The 20,069-nt window shown below is 36.3% G+C and overlaps 1 protein-coding gene across 1 annotated transcript in view; it reads right to left on the bottom strand.

Moving 5' to 3' along the window:
• The window catches only part of PTPRZ1 (protein tyrosine phosphatase receptor type Z1), a 168,277-nt gene that overhangs the window by 53,072 nt on the left and 95,136 nt on the right, over positions 1 to 20,069 (bottom strand). The window contains exons 4-8 of the mRNA XM_061197991.1: positions 19,548 to 19,699; positions 16,180 to 16,275; positions 15,634 to 15,700; positions 8,685 to 8,842; positions 8,367 to 8,517 (exon numbers count right to left, since the gene is read on the bottom strand). Of these exons, the coding sequence (XP_061053974.1) occupies positions 8,367 to 8,517; positions 8,685 to 8,842; positions 15,634 to 15,700; positions 16,180 to 16,275; positions 19,548 to 19,699 (624 nt within the window). The remainder of the gene's footprint in view (positions 1 to 8,366; positions 8,518 to 8,684; positions 8,843 to 15,633; positions 15,701 to 16,179; positions 16,276 to 19,547; positions 19,700 to 20,069) is intronic.

Raw genomic sequence — 20,069 nt, 5'->3', positions numbered from 1 at the left:
TCTCTGTTACGCACGCTTTGATCTCTGCTGAAGTGATCTCTGTCATTTTCAATTGTTTGTTTTGTTTTACCACTATTATTTCATTGCATGATTGCCTGTTCTATTATATATATTTTTTCCGAATGGGTCTTAACTCCTTTAGTAGATTATAAACGTAAGAACCAGAGCTTCATATTTCTGTATTGCCCAGAACACTGTCTTGAATATATCTGGCATACTGATTCATTTTCAAAAATAAAGGAACAAAGGATATCTTCAAGTTTATGGTGTCTTTATTACACTTGTTGGGTACCTGACAAATATGCTTAGCTCAGGATGAGGAGAATTTCGATGATAAAAGATGGTCTATTATCAGACGTTTTATTGTTTGAAAATCCTTAAAATAATTAAAAATTCCCTATCACAGAAAACCATAGAAGAACAACTAAAACTATTATTTCAATATTTTTCAGACCTGCTGACAAAAATCCCACTTTGGCATCATAAATAAATTAAGCAATTAATTTCAGGGAATTAGATTTGTTTGTCTCAGCTGAAAAAATATATTGAAACTCATTCAGGGACTTCTTAAAATGAATTGAAGCCCATGCTGGGAATCATGCCAAAAATGTAGTCCTATCAGAAAGAATACTCTGATACTTTCTGAAATACATTCATAATGTGATAATTTGGACTAACTGTGAGGATAAAAATTACAAAATTCATGATACTGTGTTAATAAAGCAAAGTGATGAATATAATCTCTTCATAGGCCAGATAGATTTGCAAAAGAGAGGGAGAGAAAGGTCTCTAAGGCCAAAGATTATGCTCACAGAGCATATTATGCTCACATATTATGCTCACAGAATCCAGGCTTTGCTTTAAACGGATACGAGAAGTTACACACCACTAGACGAGACCACGCGGTTTACTTAAGTCAACCAATCATCACTACTACCAAAACTATTTCCAGGACCCAACGAAAACATGCAAGCAGCAGCATCAGAATATGACCAAAAAGCCTTTTTGTCTCTATCAGTCTGTAGTTTTTCTTGTGAACACGGGAGGGCACCCAAAACTAACAATTGACCTTATAAATTGAAACAAATTTTATTACAGTACTTAATAATAGATATTTTGGCATATGTACGCTATGCTAGCAATGGTATATGAATGATTCAGAGAAACATAAATATATATAAACATAAACATAAATATATATACACATATACTCTTTAAATCAATATATGAATAACTTTATATGCGTTAGAGACAGAAGTTTTCACTGTTAAAACTATATACTATTTTTTGTTTATAGAGGATGTAGGGTGGGGTGTTCCTTTGGGAATAAGAGGACAATTCCGTTATCAAAAAACACGACTTCAGAATAAGAAAATGTATTCTAATTCAGGTCTAGACTACATCATCGTTACTCTATCTAGTGACAATTCTATTAGTGTCCGCCAGATGGCAGAAGACCACCAAGCATCTCAGAAGTGAGCTGCTAGCATAAACTATACAGGTGGAGGAACAAGATTGCCTCAGCCTAGATTCTGATGAATCCCAAGTCTGTTTTTAAAAGACGGAAAGTGATTCTGGACAATATCATTTGCAGATTTTGTTCAAAAATCACTCCCACTTTGTATAGAGTGAGAATGGTTTAAAGTGAACTATCTCTTCCTCAAAGATGAAACTATCTTAAAATGCATCAGAGTTTTATGCATGTACACAAAACATAAAACTCTGAGAAACTGAGAAAAACATAAAATTATTAGCTGCAAAATACCCAAAGGACTACTTCCTAAATAGTGCAAGCAATTTTGGTCAGACATCTATGTTTATCTTGCCTTAATAGTAGAAATCAGTGGGTACTTCAAATAGTAGAAATCAGTGGGTACTTCATCAGCATTAATATAAAGTAGGACTCTGAAAAGAAATTCACATTTCCTTGCCACCAGGCTTTTATTCCTTTGCTTTCTTCTTTATACTTCTGTAAAAGCTTATTAGTAATTTGTTTGTTTAAATTTACATTGTAATTAGAAATTTATTTTTAAAACACTCCTTTTGCTTATCAATAATCATAGCTTAGTAATATGTTATAAAGCTGCCACTGAATCTTATCTTTAGATGCTGAAATACAGAATTTTATGGAAAAAAAGATATATACTTTAGAATGTATTCAAGAGAAGGACCAGTACTTCTGTATATAGTCTATGACCTTGCCAAAGGATTGCCCTTCTATAAGGTAGGACGGGATCTTTTAAATAACAATCTAGTTAATTTTATATACACTACTTGGTGTTCAGACATAAAGCTGCGTAATGACTATGGAATAAGTTATTAATTGGCACTAAATTTTCTAAGTTTTCATTATATTTTGTATTGAAAATAGTTTATCTCATTAGAAGGACATACACTCCATAAAGCGCATTATCTGGATTGAAAATCAAGAAATGTCTTCCAGATCAACATATATTCAGACACCAAATACAAGCTACCAATAAATGTAATAAAATAGTAACAAAAATATAATTTCCTTGATTATGGGGAGTTCAGAACTACAATATGTTGAGGTCCCATTTCCTTCCTTAGGAATGAATCGCATGCGTTGGTTCCTTTCTACAAGCTACATGTGATCTGGATCACAGTGACTGATCCTTTAAGGAACACTGGCCAAGAAGGAGAATCGGGTTTCTGCAAGCTTGTGGCTATGAGCCAGGCTGTGACAAATCTGGAGTCCACGTCGAGTCACATAGAATACAAGTAAGCGCTTCAGTTCACATGCAAGGGGTCCTCACATATAAAGAATGAGGATGTGGTCTCCATTTTAAGGGATTGGTAAGTGTTCTTACTTAAAAACTTATCTTTATTTTATTTATTTTTAAATTTTATTTATTTATTTATTTATGGCTGTGTTGGGTCTTTGTTTCTGTGCGAGGGCTTTCTCTAGTTGCGGCAAGTGGGGGCCACTCTTCATCGCGGTGCGCGGGCCTCTCACTAGTGGCCTCTCGTTGCGGAGCACAGGCTCCAGACGCGCAGGCTCAGTAGTTGTGGCTCACAGGCCCAGTTGCTCTGCGGCATGTGGGATCTTCCCAGACCAGGGCTCGAACCCGTGTCCCCTGCATTGGCAGGCAGATTCTCGACCACTGTGCCACCAGGGAAGCCCCAAAAACTTATTTTTAACATTCACTTCTCATCTACTTGGTTCCAGGTACTCTTGGACATACAAATAAAGACGGTGCCATCCCTGCCTATAGGAAACTCATTCCTCTAATCCTTAAGTTTAGTAAGGTATTAAATGTAATGGGTGCTTTTAGTTTCCAAATCCTAGACTCCATTTACAGAGGAATGTAAAATAAACTTAAAAATTCTGCCATTTAGACCAAATTAAGTTGTGCTTTTCAAAAGTACACGTTTTTATCACTAAAAGTTGTAAAAGCTTCACAAATTTAGCTCACACGAAGTCCTTTACCTTCTCATCACTTAAATGAATGGATATGGAGAGTGAATACCTCCTACAAAGGAATGCGTATGCGTTGCAGAGCAAGTTGCAGAAGATTAATAGGCAAAGCGCTGAGTGTCATGAAGAAAAAGGAAAAAAAGTGGGAAAAGAAAAGGAAATAAATGAAGGAAAAGCACAAAGGAGGAGAACATGACAACTCTTTTCCCTATGACATGTCTCGTGATCATGAAAGTCAGTGCCGATGGTCGAGGGGAGGAGATAGGAGTTTCCTTCTGCCTTTGCTGTTCTATATGCCCACCCTGGGAGAAGGGACACATGCCCTAAGGGAGAAGGCCCAGTCTCACCTCCACGGATTATGACTAAAAATGTAGATGGAAGTGAAAAGACAGTGTGGCGATTCTTGGGGAGTGGCAGAGAAAATGTCACTAGGTTTTTACCCAGTATTTCCCATTGTTTGAGGTTTGGTACAGTTTAACACAGCCCATGGCAAAAGTACTTCTGTGAATGCACACTGATAAATCCACCACATCCTTGCTTGAGGTTTATGAGCCTCTTTTTAAAAAGTATTGAGACAGGTAGTTTGACGACTACCACGTGAGGAACTTGAAGACTGACAGACTCAGAAGACAATCAATATTAAGGTTGTGATTTCCCCTTACGGAGTAGCAGATCTTAATAAAACGAATGTAAAGATTGCCACAAATGTTAAAAATAACTAGAAATGATCTATCACTGCTCTGCACTTCTCAATGATTATATGCCATTCCCTTTAGATAAATAACCAAAAGAAATTTTTCGAATTCTACCTAATTCAATCAATCTTCTCTAGGAACACACAGCAACTTCGTCAACAGTTCAATTTGTAACATATAATCTTCCAAGAAGTAAATAATCTCCATGTCACTTTTCTGCAGATAGTTAGAGCACAGAGTTAATGTACATGTGACCTTAATGAATGCTATTTACAACTACTGACCTTCAAGAAGGTAGGTCTACTGATGCATAATGCATCATGACATTTTTCAGGAAATTACAGAAAATTTCTCATAGCTCAAATACAACATTAAGCTATGAAGACACTCTTTTCATGCTACCCTGCCTTGAAAAGCATTTTATATTTTATGGTTTTTTTAAAAAAAGTTTGCATTAAATAATATTACAATGCTAGCAAATGAGATTTAAAGTGCATTTATAATTCTACTTAACAAACAAAAGCCTTAAACATGGAAAACTTGAATAGCACGCCGTACTTGTGAGAGCTTGACCCCTTCTATATATACAAATATATAAATGCATACACACACATATATACATGAGTGTATACATACACACAAACACATACACTACAGTAATAGGAGCTATGGGTCTGGAGCGTATTATGTTCAAGCGAATGGACTGCTTTGCAAACTTTAGTTCATTGAAACCTCACAACAACCCTACAAGGTGGCCATTTTGAACTCACATTTTATAGGTGAAGAAACTGAGCTCAGAGAAATTAAATAACTTGACAATTTTTATATAACGAATAAGTATTTGCATTGCAGTTTGAAACCAGAGGTCGACTGGGTTTTGAAAGCCCCAGCTCTTTCCTACTGTGCTTCAGGAGGGCCCTGCTTCTAGGTGGAGAGCCTTGCTAGTGGGATAAGAGGGCAGCAGGGAGGTATCTGTTGCCTGGAAGGCAGGGGACAAAGCTGGACTTCACCTCCTCTTCACGCACGTGATGTTTGTATGGTTACTGACACATATTTCTCATTAACTAAGAGACAGCTTTTACTAACTCCTTCAAGATCAGATGGTTCCATTAAATTTTGTGATTCTTAGAAGAGTCACCGCCCATTCCATGAAGCCAAAAATAAATGCCTTTTAATAAATGGCAACGCTATGTAAAAATGCAAAAACAGAGGACTGAAGTTCTGGTAAAATATGGATTCACTCACAAACATTGAGTGCGTTTTCCTATGAATGCAAAAATGAATAAGGCTTGATTTCTACCCTCAAGAAGTTTGCATGGATGTGCAGACCTCTGATGGTTTTTGCAATTACTTGTAATGTATTTTTTGCAAAATGTTTTTCTACAATGCATTTACCAAGAGCAGAATTCTAACACTTTTCATGCCACCTCTTACTTTTCTCTTGGTCAAAATGAGGATGTTCGATATTTATAATAGCAAAATATATAAATATAATCTGAATGTCCCAAACTGAGAAACTGATTTAATAAGTTGCTATGACTATACAATGGAATAGTACATAAAATTAAGAATGTGATTAATGATATATTTACATCATTAAGTAAAGCAAAATCAATAAACAGATAAGTGTGGTACAGCCTGATTTTTGTGAGATATAATAATATAGTTTTAATTTAAGAGATAGACCTAGAAGGATATTCCTCAAAATCCTCATAGCAGTTATCTCTGGGTAATGACAGTATAAGGCTTTTTTATTTTCTTCTGTGTGCTTATCTATATTTTCTCCTTTTTTACAATGCTCATGTAATAAAAACATTTTCAGATTAAATTTAATAAAGATTAAATCCTGAAAATAAATGCAATCCTCAATTCTTATTTTCAAATTCAGTTCGAGAAAGCAGAAGGGCGATAGTGTATCCATTAAGGGAAAAAAAAATCACAGGAATATGCACATGGAAAATACGTGCTTGGTGAATGCAAATACTCATAATGGAAAATGCAAGAATTCAATTGTTCTAGTTTTTGAAAAGAGCCAATACTATTTTTAAAAAAGTTTCATGTCATTAAAGTCATCAGTTTTTATTATAAAATTATGTAAGCATAAATTATGTTCCCTTATAAAGCATAGTGGAGAGAGCTTCGAAAGTCTTTAGAATTAGGAAGACCTGGGTTCAAATACCGACTCCAGCCTTTTACAGTTCCATGAACTTGGGTGAGCCACTTAATATCAGCTTCCCAAACTATAAAATGAGGAAAATACGGCCAATGCTTGGTTGAACACACTGGTCTATTACTGTTTTTGTTATTATTATTTTTAGCCTTCATCACTTAACTGTGAAAAACAACAATGATCTACATTAAAACGGAACTACATAAGGGTTTACACGTTAAACGATGCAAGAGGCACCCATTGAGCATAGCCTGCCATATTTTTATTACATATGCAAATGGATTTTTTCAGTCATTTGGTGACTATTTGATGAATGAGAGCCCAGCAAAGGAGGTAAAGTGATAAAAGACTTAGTTACTTCTTTCTTGGAGCTCAGACGGTGGTGGGGGACAGATAAGTAAACAGACAATATCATACAATGGCAACTGCTAGGAAGTGTGGTTGCCCAGCGTATAGGAGCTCCTGGGCACATTGCACACCTCCAGACGAGCATCATTCATCTTGTACCCTATGGGCACGGCACCTTCACGAGGGCACAGTCCTGTGCCCCCGGGCCAGAGCCAGGCTTGGTAGGGGTGGAGGTAGAGTCAGAGTTGGCTCCCCAGTGGAGGCAATGGTCTACCTGAGTCTTGAAGAACAAGGAGGAGACCAGCAGGGAAGAACATGCAACCTGGGAGAGTGTGGTCTGCCCTCTTCAGGGACCTCACAGAGGTCAGGATGAGGGAAGGAAGCTGGCCAGGGAGGGGTAAGCACTAAGGCCAGTAAGTGCTGAATAGGACCTACCATGTAATGACAAACTGTTTGGATTTTATTCTAAAAGCAATGGGAGCCACTGAAGGGTTTTAATAAAATATAATTAATAAAAGTACATGACCAAAAAATCGTATTTATTTACTTTGTGATTTGGTCATTTGCATTTTGGTAAAGGAGATGGGTAAATCTGTTTCTTTTTTCTAATCAACTGTGTATTATTTACCAGACAGGAAGTTTTAGTATTTACTATTTTTGGTAGAAACATAATTAAATTTCCTCACTTTGGGGCAATTTAATTTGAAACAATGTCACATTAAATGCAGCTATTCATCACTGTTGTCTTGTGCTCTGTTGTTATTGTTGTTGTTAAAGGATAAACAATTCCCACAAATATCACATTGAAACAATAAAAGCATGCTGTTTTAATGCCCAACCTTCAAAAGCAGACGATTATTGAATTAATATTATACACGGCCAAAAATTCATTGCAGGACGGGGATCAAAGAAGACCATGTACTTGGAAAGGTTTTCAGTCCCCAAAGCAAAGGCCACTTCAACTCTTTCTTTCATGAACCAGTGCACCCTCAGCGTGAACTGAAAAGAACAAGTCAGTAGATGCAACTGATTGTGTCCTCTGGACACTTTCAAAGGCTTCTGACTGCTGTGTCAGCTTCAAAAGACTGCAGAGACTTTCCCTCCTCTCCATCGCCTGGGCTTGACAAGGACAAACTTCTTTTCTTTCAAAGAAAGAAACTGGGGGAAAGACTCCCTTTTTATTCATTAATAATTCAGTGCCTTTGGTTTCAATCCTTACTAGGTACTAGGCTTCTCTGGGAGCTGCCAACACAAGGATGAGTACTTATTTAAAACCCAAATCACACATCAAGACTCAGGTCAAATGTGGTTCTCCCACGGAGATTCCCTAGTCATCACAACCAGAAGTGATCTCCTCAAGCTCTGAACACCTCACGCCTTATTCATCCCTCTCTTATAGCTGTTAGCTCAGGCAAATGACACAAAGAATGTGGAGGTGTGTATGTGACTTTGCCACCTATTACTATGTATTTTAGAAAAATTACTTTCCTTACTGAATCTCAGTGTCTCTTGTCTGCAAAATGGGGTTATTCATGTTGGAAAGAACAGATATTTTTAATTGCCATTTTATAAAAATGGCAACTGAGATTCAGAGAAGTTAAAGTGCTTACCTAAAGCTACAAGGCTATAAGCAAAATATTTCCAAAAATCAAAGCCTTGTATATTTTCCACTATACCACAATTACCTCCTACAAAATTATATTTCAATACACACCTGCTTCATGAATCTCTTCCTTTCCAGTATATGAGGAAAACACCTGCCTGGAGAACTTGTACTGTTGTTCTCGAAAATTATTTTGTAAGTAGTCCATCAGCATGACATAACCAGACTGTTGCATTGTAAGAACTTCACAAAAAACAGCCAGCTGGAAAGAAGATAATTTAACATATAATAACACATAATTTAACGGTGTATCTGCTTCAAAGGCATATCGGCAAATGCTTTAAAACAGATATTCTATAGTAAAGCTTAGAAAATAATTCTTTCAAAATTGCTTCAAATTACTTCATTTGTTTGAATTTCCAAGGTTACCTGGCTTTCAGAGATGCTAACTGTATCTTTAAAAACAACCCAATCAACGGTGTCTGTGCAGGGAGGAGATGTCAGGGAGCCATTGTAAGTGTAATACTTGTCAGTTGAGTTTGGCAGAAGGTTCAGCAATGTGAACGGATCCAACACAGCCTGTTTCCCTACAAAGGAATCACACACATCTCAGCTGAAATCCCAACAGTGGAACTTAGCTGCTCAAAGCCCCTGTGAAACAAAGACATACGCTTTGGTATGTATTTAATCAGAACTGAAATTTTAAGAACATTTTAGATTTATTTCAAAAATGGTGATAAAACTGGCATACTCTAAATTTTCTTGCATATATCCCTACATAGTGCTAGGTGCTTTATCATTACATGGGCAAGATGCTGGAGAGATTATTTTTACATACGAAAGATATTCAGAAATCATATGGCCATCTGAATAGATACAGTAAAACCGTTTGACAGGATTTAATACCAATTTGTGGAAAAGAAAAACAAAACCTTATTCTGATGAAGATTATCTTCAAAAATCTATAATAAACATCATATTTAAAAATGACTTATTGAAAGTTTTTCCCTTAGTGATAAAGAATGAGACAAGGAATCCTTCTACAATACCACCATTTTAATCTAACATTGAACTGGAGGACTGGGACCATTTATTTACTTTATTTATTTACAATAATGTAAGAAAAAGAAAAAAGGAGTCATGAAGATTGGGCAGGAAAAATGATGTCATCATAATTTTCAAATAACCCAATTGAGCATGTGAGATATTGAAAATAATTTACAAACTATTAGAACTAATAAGTGTGTTTAGCAAAGTCACTGCATGCAACACCAATATATAAAACTTAATTGTACTTCTATTTACTGGTAACAAACAATAGAAAATGAAATTTCAAACAATATAACATGATAGCAACAAATATCAAATACAAGTAAATCTAACAAGTGATGTGTAAAACATCTACACTGAAAATTTAAAAACTTTGAGAGAATCAGATAAAACCTTAAACTGGTGGGAAATATCACGTTAATGGGAAGATTCAGTATTGTGAAGATGTTAATTTTCCCCAAGTTGTTTTATGGAGTCAATGACATCTTAATCAAAATTCCAGATGGGTTGGTGCTGGGGGGGGGTGTGCGTGTGTTTGTGTGTGTATTAATTGACATTCTGTTTTTAAAATTTAAATGGAACCGCAAAAAAAGTTAAGACAATCTTGAGCAATAACAAAGGTAGGGATACCAAGTAGGAAGACCTACTATATAAGGCCATAGAAATCATGATAGAGAGATATTTATGCAAAGATGGAGAACTATGGAAGAAAATAAAGAGTCCAGACACACACATATATGGTTACTTGATTTATGACAGAAAAATTACTATGTAATGAATGATTAACCTTTTCAATATGCACTGCTGTGTCAATTGGATATCCTTATGGAAAAACATGAATCTTTATTCCCTACTTCACACCACAAGCACAAATCAGTTCTAAATAGAGTGTGGATCTAGATGTGAACAGACTAATAAGGCTTTTAGAGGAAAACATAGAAAATTATCTCCATAACGTTAGGGTAGGTTGAGATTTCTCAAATAGCATGCAAAAAGTGTTATTCACAAAGGGAAAAATGATGTACATGATACTCAAGATCTATTTATCAATAGTCACCATTAAGAGAGTAAAAAGGCAGGACAAAGAGTAGAAAATATATTTCAGATTTTATATATATAATAAAAATATTGATTTATTCCTGCTATATGTACAAAGATATATAACTTGTATCAAGAATACAGAATTCCTACAAAAAATTGGTAGACCTTTCCTAAGTGTTCCATCTAGCCTTAGAACCTTGAAACAACCCAGCTAAATCTGTCTCCTTGAAGAGTCCCATTTTTGATCTTGCATCTTTCCAACAGCACTTACCAATGGCACTGCCTTGGCCATTTTGTTCTTTGTGTACCAGTCCTCACTCATATGGGCAGCAATCTGCTTACCAGTGAGATCTGTGTTTAACTTATTTTAACTTATCTGTATTTAACTACCCAGTCCAGTACATGTCCTTTGCTCTGTCTTGTAGATTTAGGTCATTAAGAAATAGTCCCTGATGCCTATTTAATCTAGCCTAAGTGAGATGGTACAGTACAGAGTAGCAGTATATGAATTATCTGGGGAGCACTAAAAAAAAAATCAGCGTCCCAGACCCCACCCTAAGCTGTTTTAATTTAAATCTCTAGTAGTGGGACCTGAGCATCTATATTTATTTTTAGGCTATAATTTTAGGTGCATCTACATTTTTAAAAAAACCATCCCCAGGTGATTCAAACATGCAGCCAGAGTTGAAAACCTTAAGTAGAGTAAAGCCTTTGCAAGATTTTAGTCTTCTTGAACCCCATATTCCTCATTACAAAATGAAATAACTGGACTGGATGGTTTTTTTTTTTTAACATCTTTACTGGAGTATAATTGCTTTACAATGTTGTGTTAGTTTCTGCTGTATAACAAAGTGCATCAGCTATACATATACATATATCCCCATATCCCCTCCCTCTTGCGTCTCCCTCCCACCCTCCCTATCCCACCCCTCTAGGTGGTCACAAAGCACGGAGCTGATCTCCCTGTGCTATGCGGCTGCTTCCCACTAGCTATCTATTTTACATTTTGGACCAGATGATCTTAATAGTGTATTATAGCTCTAAATGAAATGAAGATTGGACATATCTAGAAAGCCTCAAGGAAAAAAATTATTTCCATTTAAAAGTTAGTTATTGAATGTTACTTTTTTCTGCAATACAGAAACTTCTTCAGGAAGAAAGAAGCCTGCTAATAAAGTTATAGATAACTGCTTCCTGTCTGCATTTAAGACTAAATCTTAGAAGTAAAAACCTATTGACAGAATTGATAGTGTCATGTAGATACAACCTAAATCGTTTTAATCCATTAGAAAATTCAAGTTACATTAGGTTTAATGGGTTAATTAGTAACTTCTAAAAGTATGTCTTCCTCTCCTCCAATGTCAAGACAATTCAGACTCAGATTCAAGTTCTCAGAAACTATTTTGAATATGTGAATATTTTTCCATTTTCAGATTTATGTTTTTGATATCTAGAAAACCTGTGATTAAATAACCTCTTTTTTAATCACCAATGGACTACAATTCTTCCTTTTTCTGATGAAAAAACTTATCTTACAAATGTTCCGTGGGAATGTGGACATAGAGAATACTAATTAAGTAAGGAGCCAGAAATTGACTCACTGCTAAATTAGGTGGGAAATTAAACGACACCAGGAGACCTAGAAGCCAGAAAAGGAAAAACAGAAGATTTGAATAGGGATGGTGAAATAGATAATTTTCGTGAAATTGGAGAAGAAATTAAAGGGGAAATAATTAAGAGCAAGGGAAAGAATCAGAAGAAAGTTTTCAATTCCTCCTTCCCTCATCCCAGTATAGAATCCATTCTTCCTGACTCTGCACTTCAATACCACTTATCTAGTCTCTGTTATGGACACGTTAACTATTTTGTACCTTATTTTTTTTTGTTATGTACGTACATGTCCTAAGTTTCTTTCTGATATCACAAGACTTTACAATTACAGTAGTATTTTCCAATTGCACCATCATCTTATGAGAAAACTGGACTAAGGTGGGTTTTTTAGTGGCTGGCAATAGCATGCACCTCATCTGAATAACCTCACTATTGCTAACACAAGAGAGAATCACACCTGAGCCAACACTGCTCTATTTGTGATCAGTCATTCACTCAGTGATCCTCTTCCTTTGAACATGAATTAACGGTTCACAAACCAATCAGATCCTCCTTCGTGGGAGGCTGATAGTAGGAGGTGGAAAGATGAGGAGGGTGAGAGACAAGGAGATAAAGACAAAGACCATGGTCAGGCCCAATGCAAGGAAAGAACCATTAAATACTTAAAACCAACTCTTATCACTTAGGACAATGAGACTTAGGATGGGGCCACATCAACACTGCCATATATACAACGGAATATTACTCAGCCATAAAAAGAAACGAAATTGAGTTATTTGTAATGAGGTGGATGGAATTAGAGTCTGTCATACAGAGTGAAGTAAGTCAGAAAGAGAAAAACAAATACAGTATGCTAACACATATATATGGAATCTAAGGAAAAAAAAAAAAAAGGTCATGAAGAACCTAGTGGCAAGATGGGAATAAAGACACAGACCTACTAGAGAATGGACTTGAGGATATGGGGAGGGGGAAGGGTAAGCTGGGACAAAGTTAGAGAGTGGCATGGACATATATACACTACCAAATGTAAAATAGATAGCTAGTGGAAAGCAACCGCATAGCACAGGGAGATCAGCTCGGTGCTTTGTGACCACCTGGAGGGGTGGGATGGGGAGGGTGGGAGGGGGGGAGATGCAAGAGGGAAGAGATATGGGAACATATGTATATGTATAACTGATTCACTTTGTTATAAAGCAGAAACTAACACACCATTGTAAAGCAATTATACTCCAATAAAGATGTTAAAAAAAAAAAAAGAGCTTTACAGCAAAAAAAAAAAAAAAGGATTTTTCAATATACAAATTCCTGGCCTGCATTTGTGATTAGGAAAGCACCACAAATCATTCTGATGAGAACTCCCATTTGAGAATCACTGATGATTTACCTGGGGTGTGTCTCCTTCTTGCAACTTGAAGGATTTCGACTAACAGTTTTTCCTTTTGTGGGCTCTGCCTGGGGAATATTAATGCATTATCCCTGATTGCTGCAACCGCACCCCCTCTCTCACCACTCCACGTGAGAGCAAGGTCTAACATAGAGTAGGTGTGATGGAAGGAAGGAAAAGAAAAAAAGGTAAGAAAGAGGGAAGGAAAGAGAAATGGGTTTGTCTCTTAGAGAGAAATATAGGAAATGAGCGACCAGCCCACACTGTAACAAGGTAGACTTTATAATCTGAATGATGGTTGAACAGTGTTGATTTTTTGTGTCACTCACATTATATGGAGAATATGTGGCAGGATTTTAGCTGCATATTCTCCATATAATGTGAGTTTAGCTGCAGTTCCTGAGTCACTGTCTAAAGACGAGCACTGCCTTCAAGTTCCCAGCAGCAACGGCTGGCAGCCAATGTTGGGAAGCCTATCATTTATGGGGCACCAGGGGATTTTTCTAGACTCTGAAATAGGACTAAATTTAATCCAAGAACTCTCAAACATTTAACTTTGGAAGGACTTAACTTATTTAGTTTGGACAGATCATATCTCACAACCATTCAAATCAAATTGACAGGTGTTTCATATGTGCTCTGAAACATGTAACTAATATGAATCTCTACAATATATTAGAACAAACTTTTTGGACAGACAGGTTCTAAATCCTGGCTCTACCACTTACCAACTGTATGGGCTTAGGTGTCCTTGCTGAGTACATGGAAATATTAAGTATCTAGTAGATGGGCTGATAGGCATGGAGGATTTTATTTTTTGGTAAAAGAGGAGAGAAGTTGGTGCATGGCTAGTGAGAGAGAGAAGATAGATAGAGGGCAGACTAGTCTGTGTTTCCAGCCCGCCCAGGAGACCATTTGTTCTGCTTCTGAATTAAGAGCCAGGACAGAGGCAGAATGCTGTAGGGAACCCATATTCCCAGGGAGGGTACTATGTGACAGCAGGCTCTGATGAAGCATCCCCCTCAATGGCTTATAGACAGTAGATATTAAAAAGAAACTTTAGTCCAAGAACATGAGCAAATTGGTTCTTAAGCTCAGACTACACCCTCCTAGAGACCCCCAGAAACAACTGAAGAGGCCTCAAGAGAGTGGCCAAAGTGCCACAGTTGCACAAATCAGGACTAACAACCAGTGTTAGTATCACTTTTGTGGTCCCCACAGGCTGGTGCAAGGCCTGGGAACATTCAAGTTCATATTTTACATCATTTTAAGTTCAGGAATTCAAACTAGCTGCCTTCTTGCAGTCTGCATAGGCTCCACTTTCTGACTAAACGAGGGAAAAATTAAGTGTGGCTTGTGGCATTCAATGTTGAATTCTGCAATCTAGGTGGATGGAGGGAGATAACTAACAGCTTTATGCCGTTTGATTGCACATTTCAAAAAAGAAAAAAAAAAAAAAAGAAAGCTGCACTGCAGGAGCTCACATATGCCTGACTTCTGAAAAGTTTGGTCAATTCAAGTTCTCACATATAATTGACAAAGATGAATCAACCCTAGGCCAGATTTCTGCTTTCAAGAAAAGGATCTATGTGAGTTGTGTTTCTGATTTCAAATTTGCAGCTTCCCGGAGAGGAATAATCCTCCTTTATTGATAACTCAGGACAACATTAATACTCTGATTAATAAAAGTAAAACAACGATAACAACAGGTTTGCTGTCTCTTGCCAATGTCAAAAGCATTTGCTGTGACAAATTACAAGATCCGTGAGATAGCAGGCAGAACAATATAAAAGTATAGTGAACCTTGTTCTATGTAAGCATTCACCTTCCAAAAATCTTATCTCATCATATTGGTAAAGCAAAGGACTTATCAAGGAAACCACCAGGGAACACATTTGAACTTGAGTAACAATTCCCTTTTCACTTTAAAGTATAATTTTTATAAAATTAACTGGTTTCAGATTATAGTCTTTTACAGACGTACAATGCAGAGACAGAATAAAAATACGTTTAAATGCATAATGTGATTAGATTACTTTCAATAAAAGAATTAGAAAACTTCCAACTTCCTACTTACATTAACGTTTTATGATTTTATGTGACAAAAATTTCGGATAAATTGTTCTTTAGTGAGAAATGTATAAATTGTCAAGTGTAAGATGTGAGAGATTGCTCCTCTTTACAAATGTCTGCCCTTCTTCCTTGGAACAAGTGATTTTTATAACATTGTAAAAATTCATATGCATCCAAAGTAAATCTGGAAGAAAGAGATTTCTCCAAATAGCTTACCGAAACGACTAACACTCTCAACTCCATCAATAATTGCTTTGTAATCCAAATTTTCTTCTATTCCAACCTGTGAAAGAAGAATGATGTTCTAAAAATTGCATAAAATATTTGACTAATTATTCAATAAAATGTAAAGATTAGTAAATTCTATTTTAAGTATTCAAAGGTGATGTCCTAAATGCACACTTTTTTTTTCACAGAAAGTTAAGAATAAACCAAACAAAAACCAGATAATTTTCAAATTTTCCATTAAGAAAAGGACATTTTAAAATGTTACGATTCACAGTTACTGCTGTATCATGCTGATGCTTTGCAAATAAGCAAATCTTGTAGTGTACGAGTGCACAGATTTGCTCCAGCTGGAAGTGACATATCCAATTGACAAATACAAGAGTCCCCTTTTAAACATACCAGCCAAGAGGTTGTTCTCTTTGAAAATGATCACCAGTTATCATTCCACTTATGAGCCCTTCTATTTGTTAAAAAGTGTGTTTTGATATTCCCCATGACTGAAAAGTTAGTGCTAAATCTCTGTATAATGATTACCTCAAATAAAATGGATAAAGCTCTTAACTTCCCTTTTCCTTTAACGGCTTCCTCAAAACTTGAAAATCGGTCCGCATCAAAGCAGTAGATTTGCATCTATAAATGTAACAAAGATGGCTTTATTACATACAAAGACTTCACAAAAAAGTCAGCAAAAAGACAATAAAATAATTTATCAGTTCATGAAATTCTATTTGAAAAATTCTATAAACTATATAATTCTATATTTTGTGAATTTTCAAAATATTTTATCAATTACATGTATACACAACTATCACTTGTCCTTCAATGAAGAAAGAAATACAAAGTTGGACAGATCTAGCTCTGAAATTACCACTTTGTGATTACCAGGGGACACTGAATAATTTACTAGAGCAATTATCAAATGTAATAAATTATCAAATGTTATTTTCACTATTTTGATGGAATTCTTTCAAATATGGTTTCATTCTTTCCTGAATGGACATGCCTCTCTTGATGGCCTGAGCTACCAGTTTTGGACATTATTGTATTGTGCTCTACTAATAGTGAAACTCTCAAGAACTCTCTGCTTCTACCTCAAAAATACCAAAGGAGTCATAAATTCCGTATTTTAAGTCTATCCCCCCTGGTGCGAGGCTATCCCTTGTTCATTTCTGCTTCAGTCCACACATCTATCTATAACAGCCTCCACTCTCACTTATAAGCTGGTGCTCCTAGTGTCGTGGGCTTGGAAATTTGATAACTCAGGTAGTTTAGACATATAATTAAGGGAAGAGCAGAAAGTCTGAAAAGATTAATGTGTGGCTAGGGCTATGGATCAGAGAAATAGCAGGTGTGAAGCAGAGGAAGGCAGTGGCTCCTGCCTTGGGTGGTCACCAAAACCTTTTCAGAGAGAGGATTTCCAAGTTGATCCCTGAAGCATGAGTGGCTTTAAAGCTGACAGATGAAAAAGCAGAAGAGATGAATGTGTGTTCAGGTCAGAGGGACCGGCTAGGAAAAGGCCTACAGGCAAGAAAGTATGAGAAGTGTGGGAAATAGAAAGTAGTTTGTTAGAAGTTCAGTTGAGCACACGTGAGAGGAGAAGAGAGATATGAGGCTGGAGAGGTGGGCAGGGGCCACGCAGGCAGTCCCAGCAGTTTGGGCTGGAGGGCAATAGAAGTCCTTGATGGGAAGCGGGCAGGGCTGGGGAGAAGCGGGGAGAGCAGAAGGGATTAAGACTGGAGAGAAACTAGCTGCAGGAACTTAGATACTACAGTAAGAGACAAAGGTGGTTTGAACCTTTTTCTGACCTCCCACATCATTTAGGGGCAGAACTAAGGAGCCGATTATAGGATGTGAGAGGCCAGAAAGAAAGAGCAGGTCAAGCATACCCCCCAGTTTCCCTGCTTGCACAATTACGTGAAGAGTGTTTTGAAAAACAAACAAGATGGAATTCCCTGGCGGTCCAATGGTTAGGATTCCGGGCTTTCACTGCCGTGGGCCCAGGTTCAATCCCTGGTCAGGGAACCAAGATCCCGCTAAGCCACGTGGCGCAGCCAAAAATAAAAGTAAATAAAATAAAAACCATGAATGTTTTAAAAAAATAAAATAAAAAGCAAACAACAAACAAATGACATCTCTGAGAGACAACTTGAGGGGCTTTTAAATAAGAAAAATACATGAGGTTTAGTACACAGATTCTGTATAATTTATTTTGCTGAATCACAGCTTTTGTTATTGTTAGAGTTTTTCTTGATTTTCACCTTTGTTCTAAGTAGTACTGTGAGAGAGCTAAACTCTCAGAAGTGAGAATGTTATGTGTTTAATGAGTTGACTTTCGTATTTTTAACAAACCAAATTTGATAAATATGCTTTTCTTTAAGGATATTTAAAAAATTATAAGTCATAAACCTGAATGTGCTTATCCACATTAAAATATTTTTAATCCTTTATGAAATAATTAATTTATCTTATGTTTATTATCAATAACTATTTTGGATTATAAAAGTAATACAGATTTATTACAGGTAATATTGAAAATATGGCAACTTTAAAGGAGAAAAGAAAAGGCACCTATAATGCCATCACCCAAAGAAAATCACTATTAATGTTTTCTTGGTTTCCTCCAATTATTTTTACAATAGCAATAATTCAATCTTTCATTTAATCCTCATAATAACTTTACAGAGATGTGCTACTACTATTATGTCAATTTCACGGACCAGAAACAGAAGCTTAGGGAAATTAAATAATTTTTACAATGTCATGTCATATAGCTACTAACTAGATGGTGAAGCCAGTATTCAAGCCTCGTCCATTTGACTCAGACTGTACTCTCAGCCACTAATTAGTTTCATGTTTTACAAAATTTGGAATAATAATACTGTGTATACGGGTTCAAGCCCTGGTCGGGGAAGATCCCACATGCCACGGAGCTACTAAGCCCGTGCGCCACAATTACTGAGCCTGCGCTCTAGAGCCCGCCGAGCCACAACTACTGAAGCCCTCGTGCCTAGAGCCCATGCTCCACAATAAAAGAAGCCACCGCAATGAGAAGCCCGTGCACCACAACTAAGAGTAGCCCCCGCTCGCCGCAACTAGAGAAAGCCCGCGCGCAGCAAGACCCAACGCAGCCAAAAATAAATAAATAATTAAGTAAGTAAAAAAAAATACTGTGTATACTATTGTACATTCCACTTTTTAAAAGCACTTATGATGAACTTTTTTTGTGTAAATCGTTGAAAAACATGATTTTTACAAGATCTATAATAATCTATCATAATGTATTTAATCATTTCCTTTTGTTTCAATTTTTATTATTATAAATAAGTCTTTGCACATAAATTTTTGAGTATGTCCTTAATTATTCTTCAGACTAAATTGCTACAAATTGAAATGTGAATATTGAGAATAAAACATTTAAAGTTCATGATAAAAACAAGTGAACTGCTTCCCAGAAAGTCTACCAATTTATACTTTCTCCAGACATGTATGAAAGTGTTTACATATTTCACTGCACACACACTATTTATTATAATTATATTTATTTTGCCAATTTTAAATCTGAAAAATTTTCTCATTTTAATTTGAAGCTTTTTGATTCTCCAGTATGTTGATAAAATTTTCCCCTTTTATTCCTACTGGGCTGTGGAAAGAACTTCATTCATTCACTCATCAGTATTTATTGATCGTCTATAATGTGACACTCCGCATTACCAGGACGTGGGAAATCAAATATGGGTGGGTCTTATTGAGCTTAGGCTAGTGAGGAAGGCAGATATTAACCAAGTAAACAAAATATAGCTGTATAAATTATGAAGTTGATTGCAAATGAATCCAATTATATGCTAAATAAAATCCCAATGATTTAGAAAATGAAATAGTAACTAGTGGAACTATTGACTTACCTCCAGTGGAAATTTTTGTCCTTCTAAACTATGTTCTGATCCATCAGATGACATATTGCATTTTCCCCAGTGAAAAGTTATCTTGCTTGCTTTGAACACCGTTTCTGAAACTCCTCCACTGAGACGGTAGTCATTAGTGAGATTAATTTCCACTTAAAAAAAACAATAAAATTGCATCTAAGTTTCTGAGAATCAAAATTGCAAATTTAACTAAATTTTCATCTATTAAAGTACATTAACAAAATCATTTATTTGATAAATTTAAAAAAAGTTACCATTTTGGAAGCTGAACTTTGTAACTCCGCATAGTATACTTAATGTATCCTATTGCCACAAATGTAAAATAAACCTAAGACCTTAACTGCTATACAGCACTAAAAGCAGGAGACAGGCAGTCCACCTGCCCTGTCTGTTTGGTGTTCCAAGATTTGTTTGTTTGGTGTCCAAAGCCCTGCTTCCTTAACGCATCAGATGGTAGTGAGGGGACAGTTAAAGGGAGAAGGAACAGAGGAGTGGAAGGAG

This window comes from Eubalaena glacialis, chromosome 8 (genome assembly GCF_028564815.1).
Source record: "Eubalaena glacialis isolate mEubGla1 chromosome 8, mEubGla1.1.hap2.+ XY, whole genome shotgun sequence".
NCBI classification, from domain to species: Eukaryota; Metazoa; Chordata; class Mammalia; order Artiodactyla; family Balaenidae; genus Eubalaena; species Eubalaena glacialis.
This window is presented reverse-complemented; position numbering and strand designations above follow the sequence as displayed.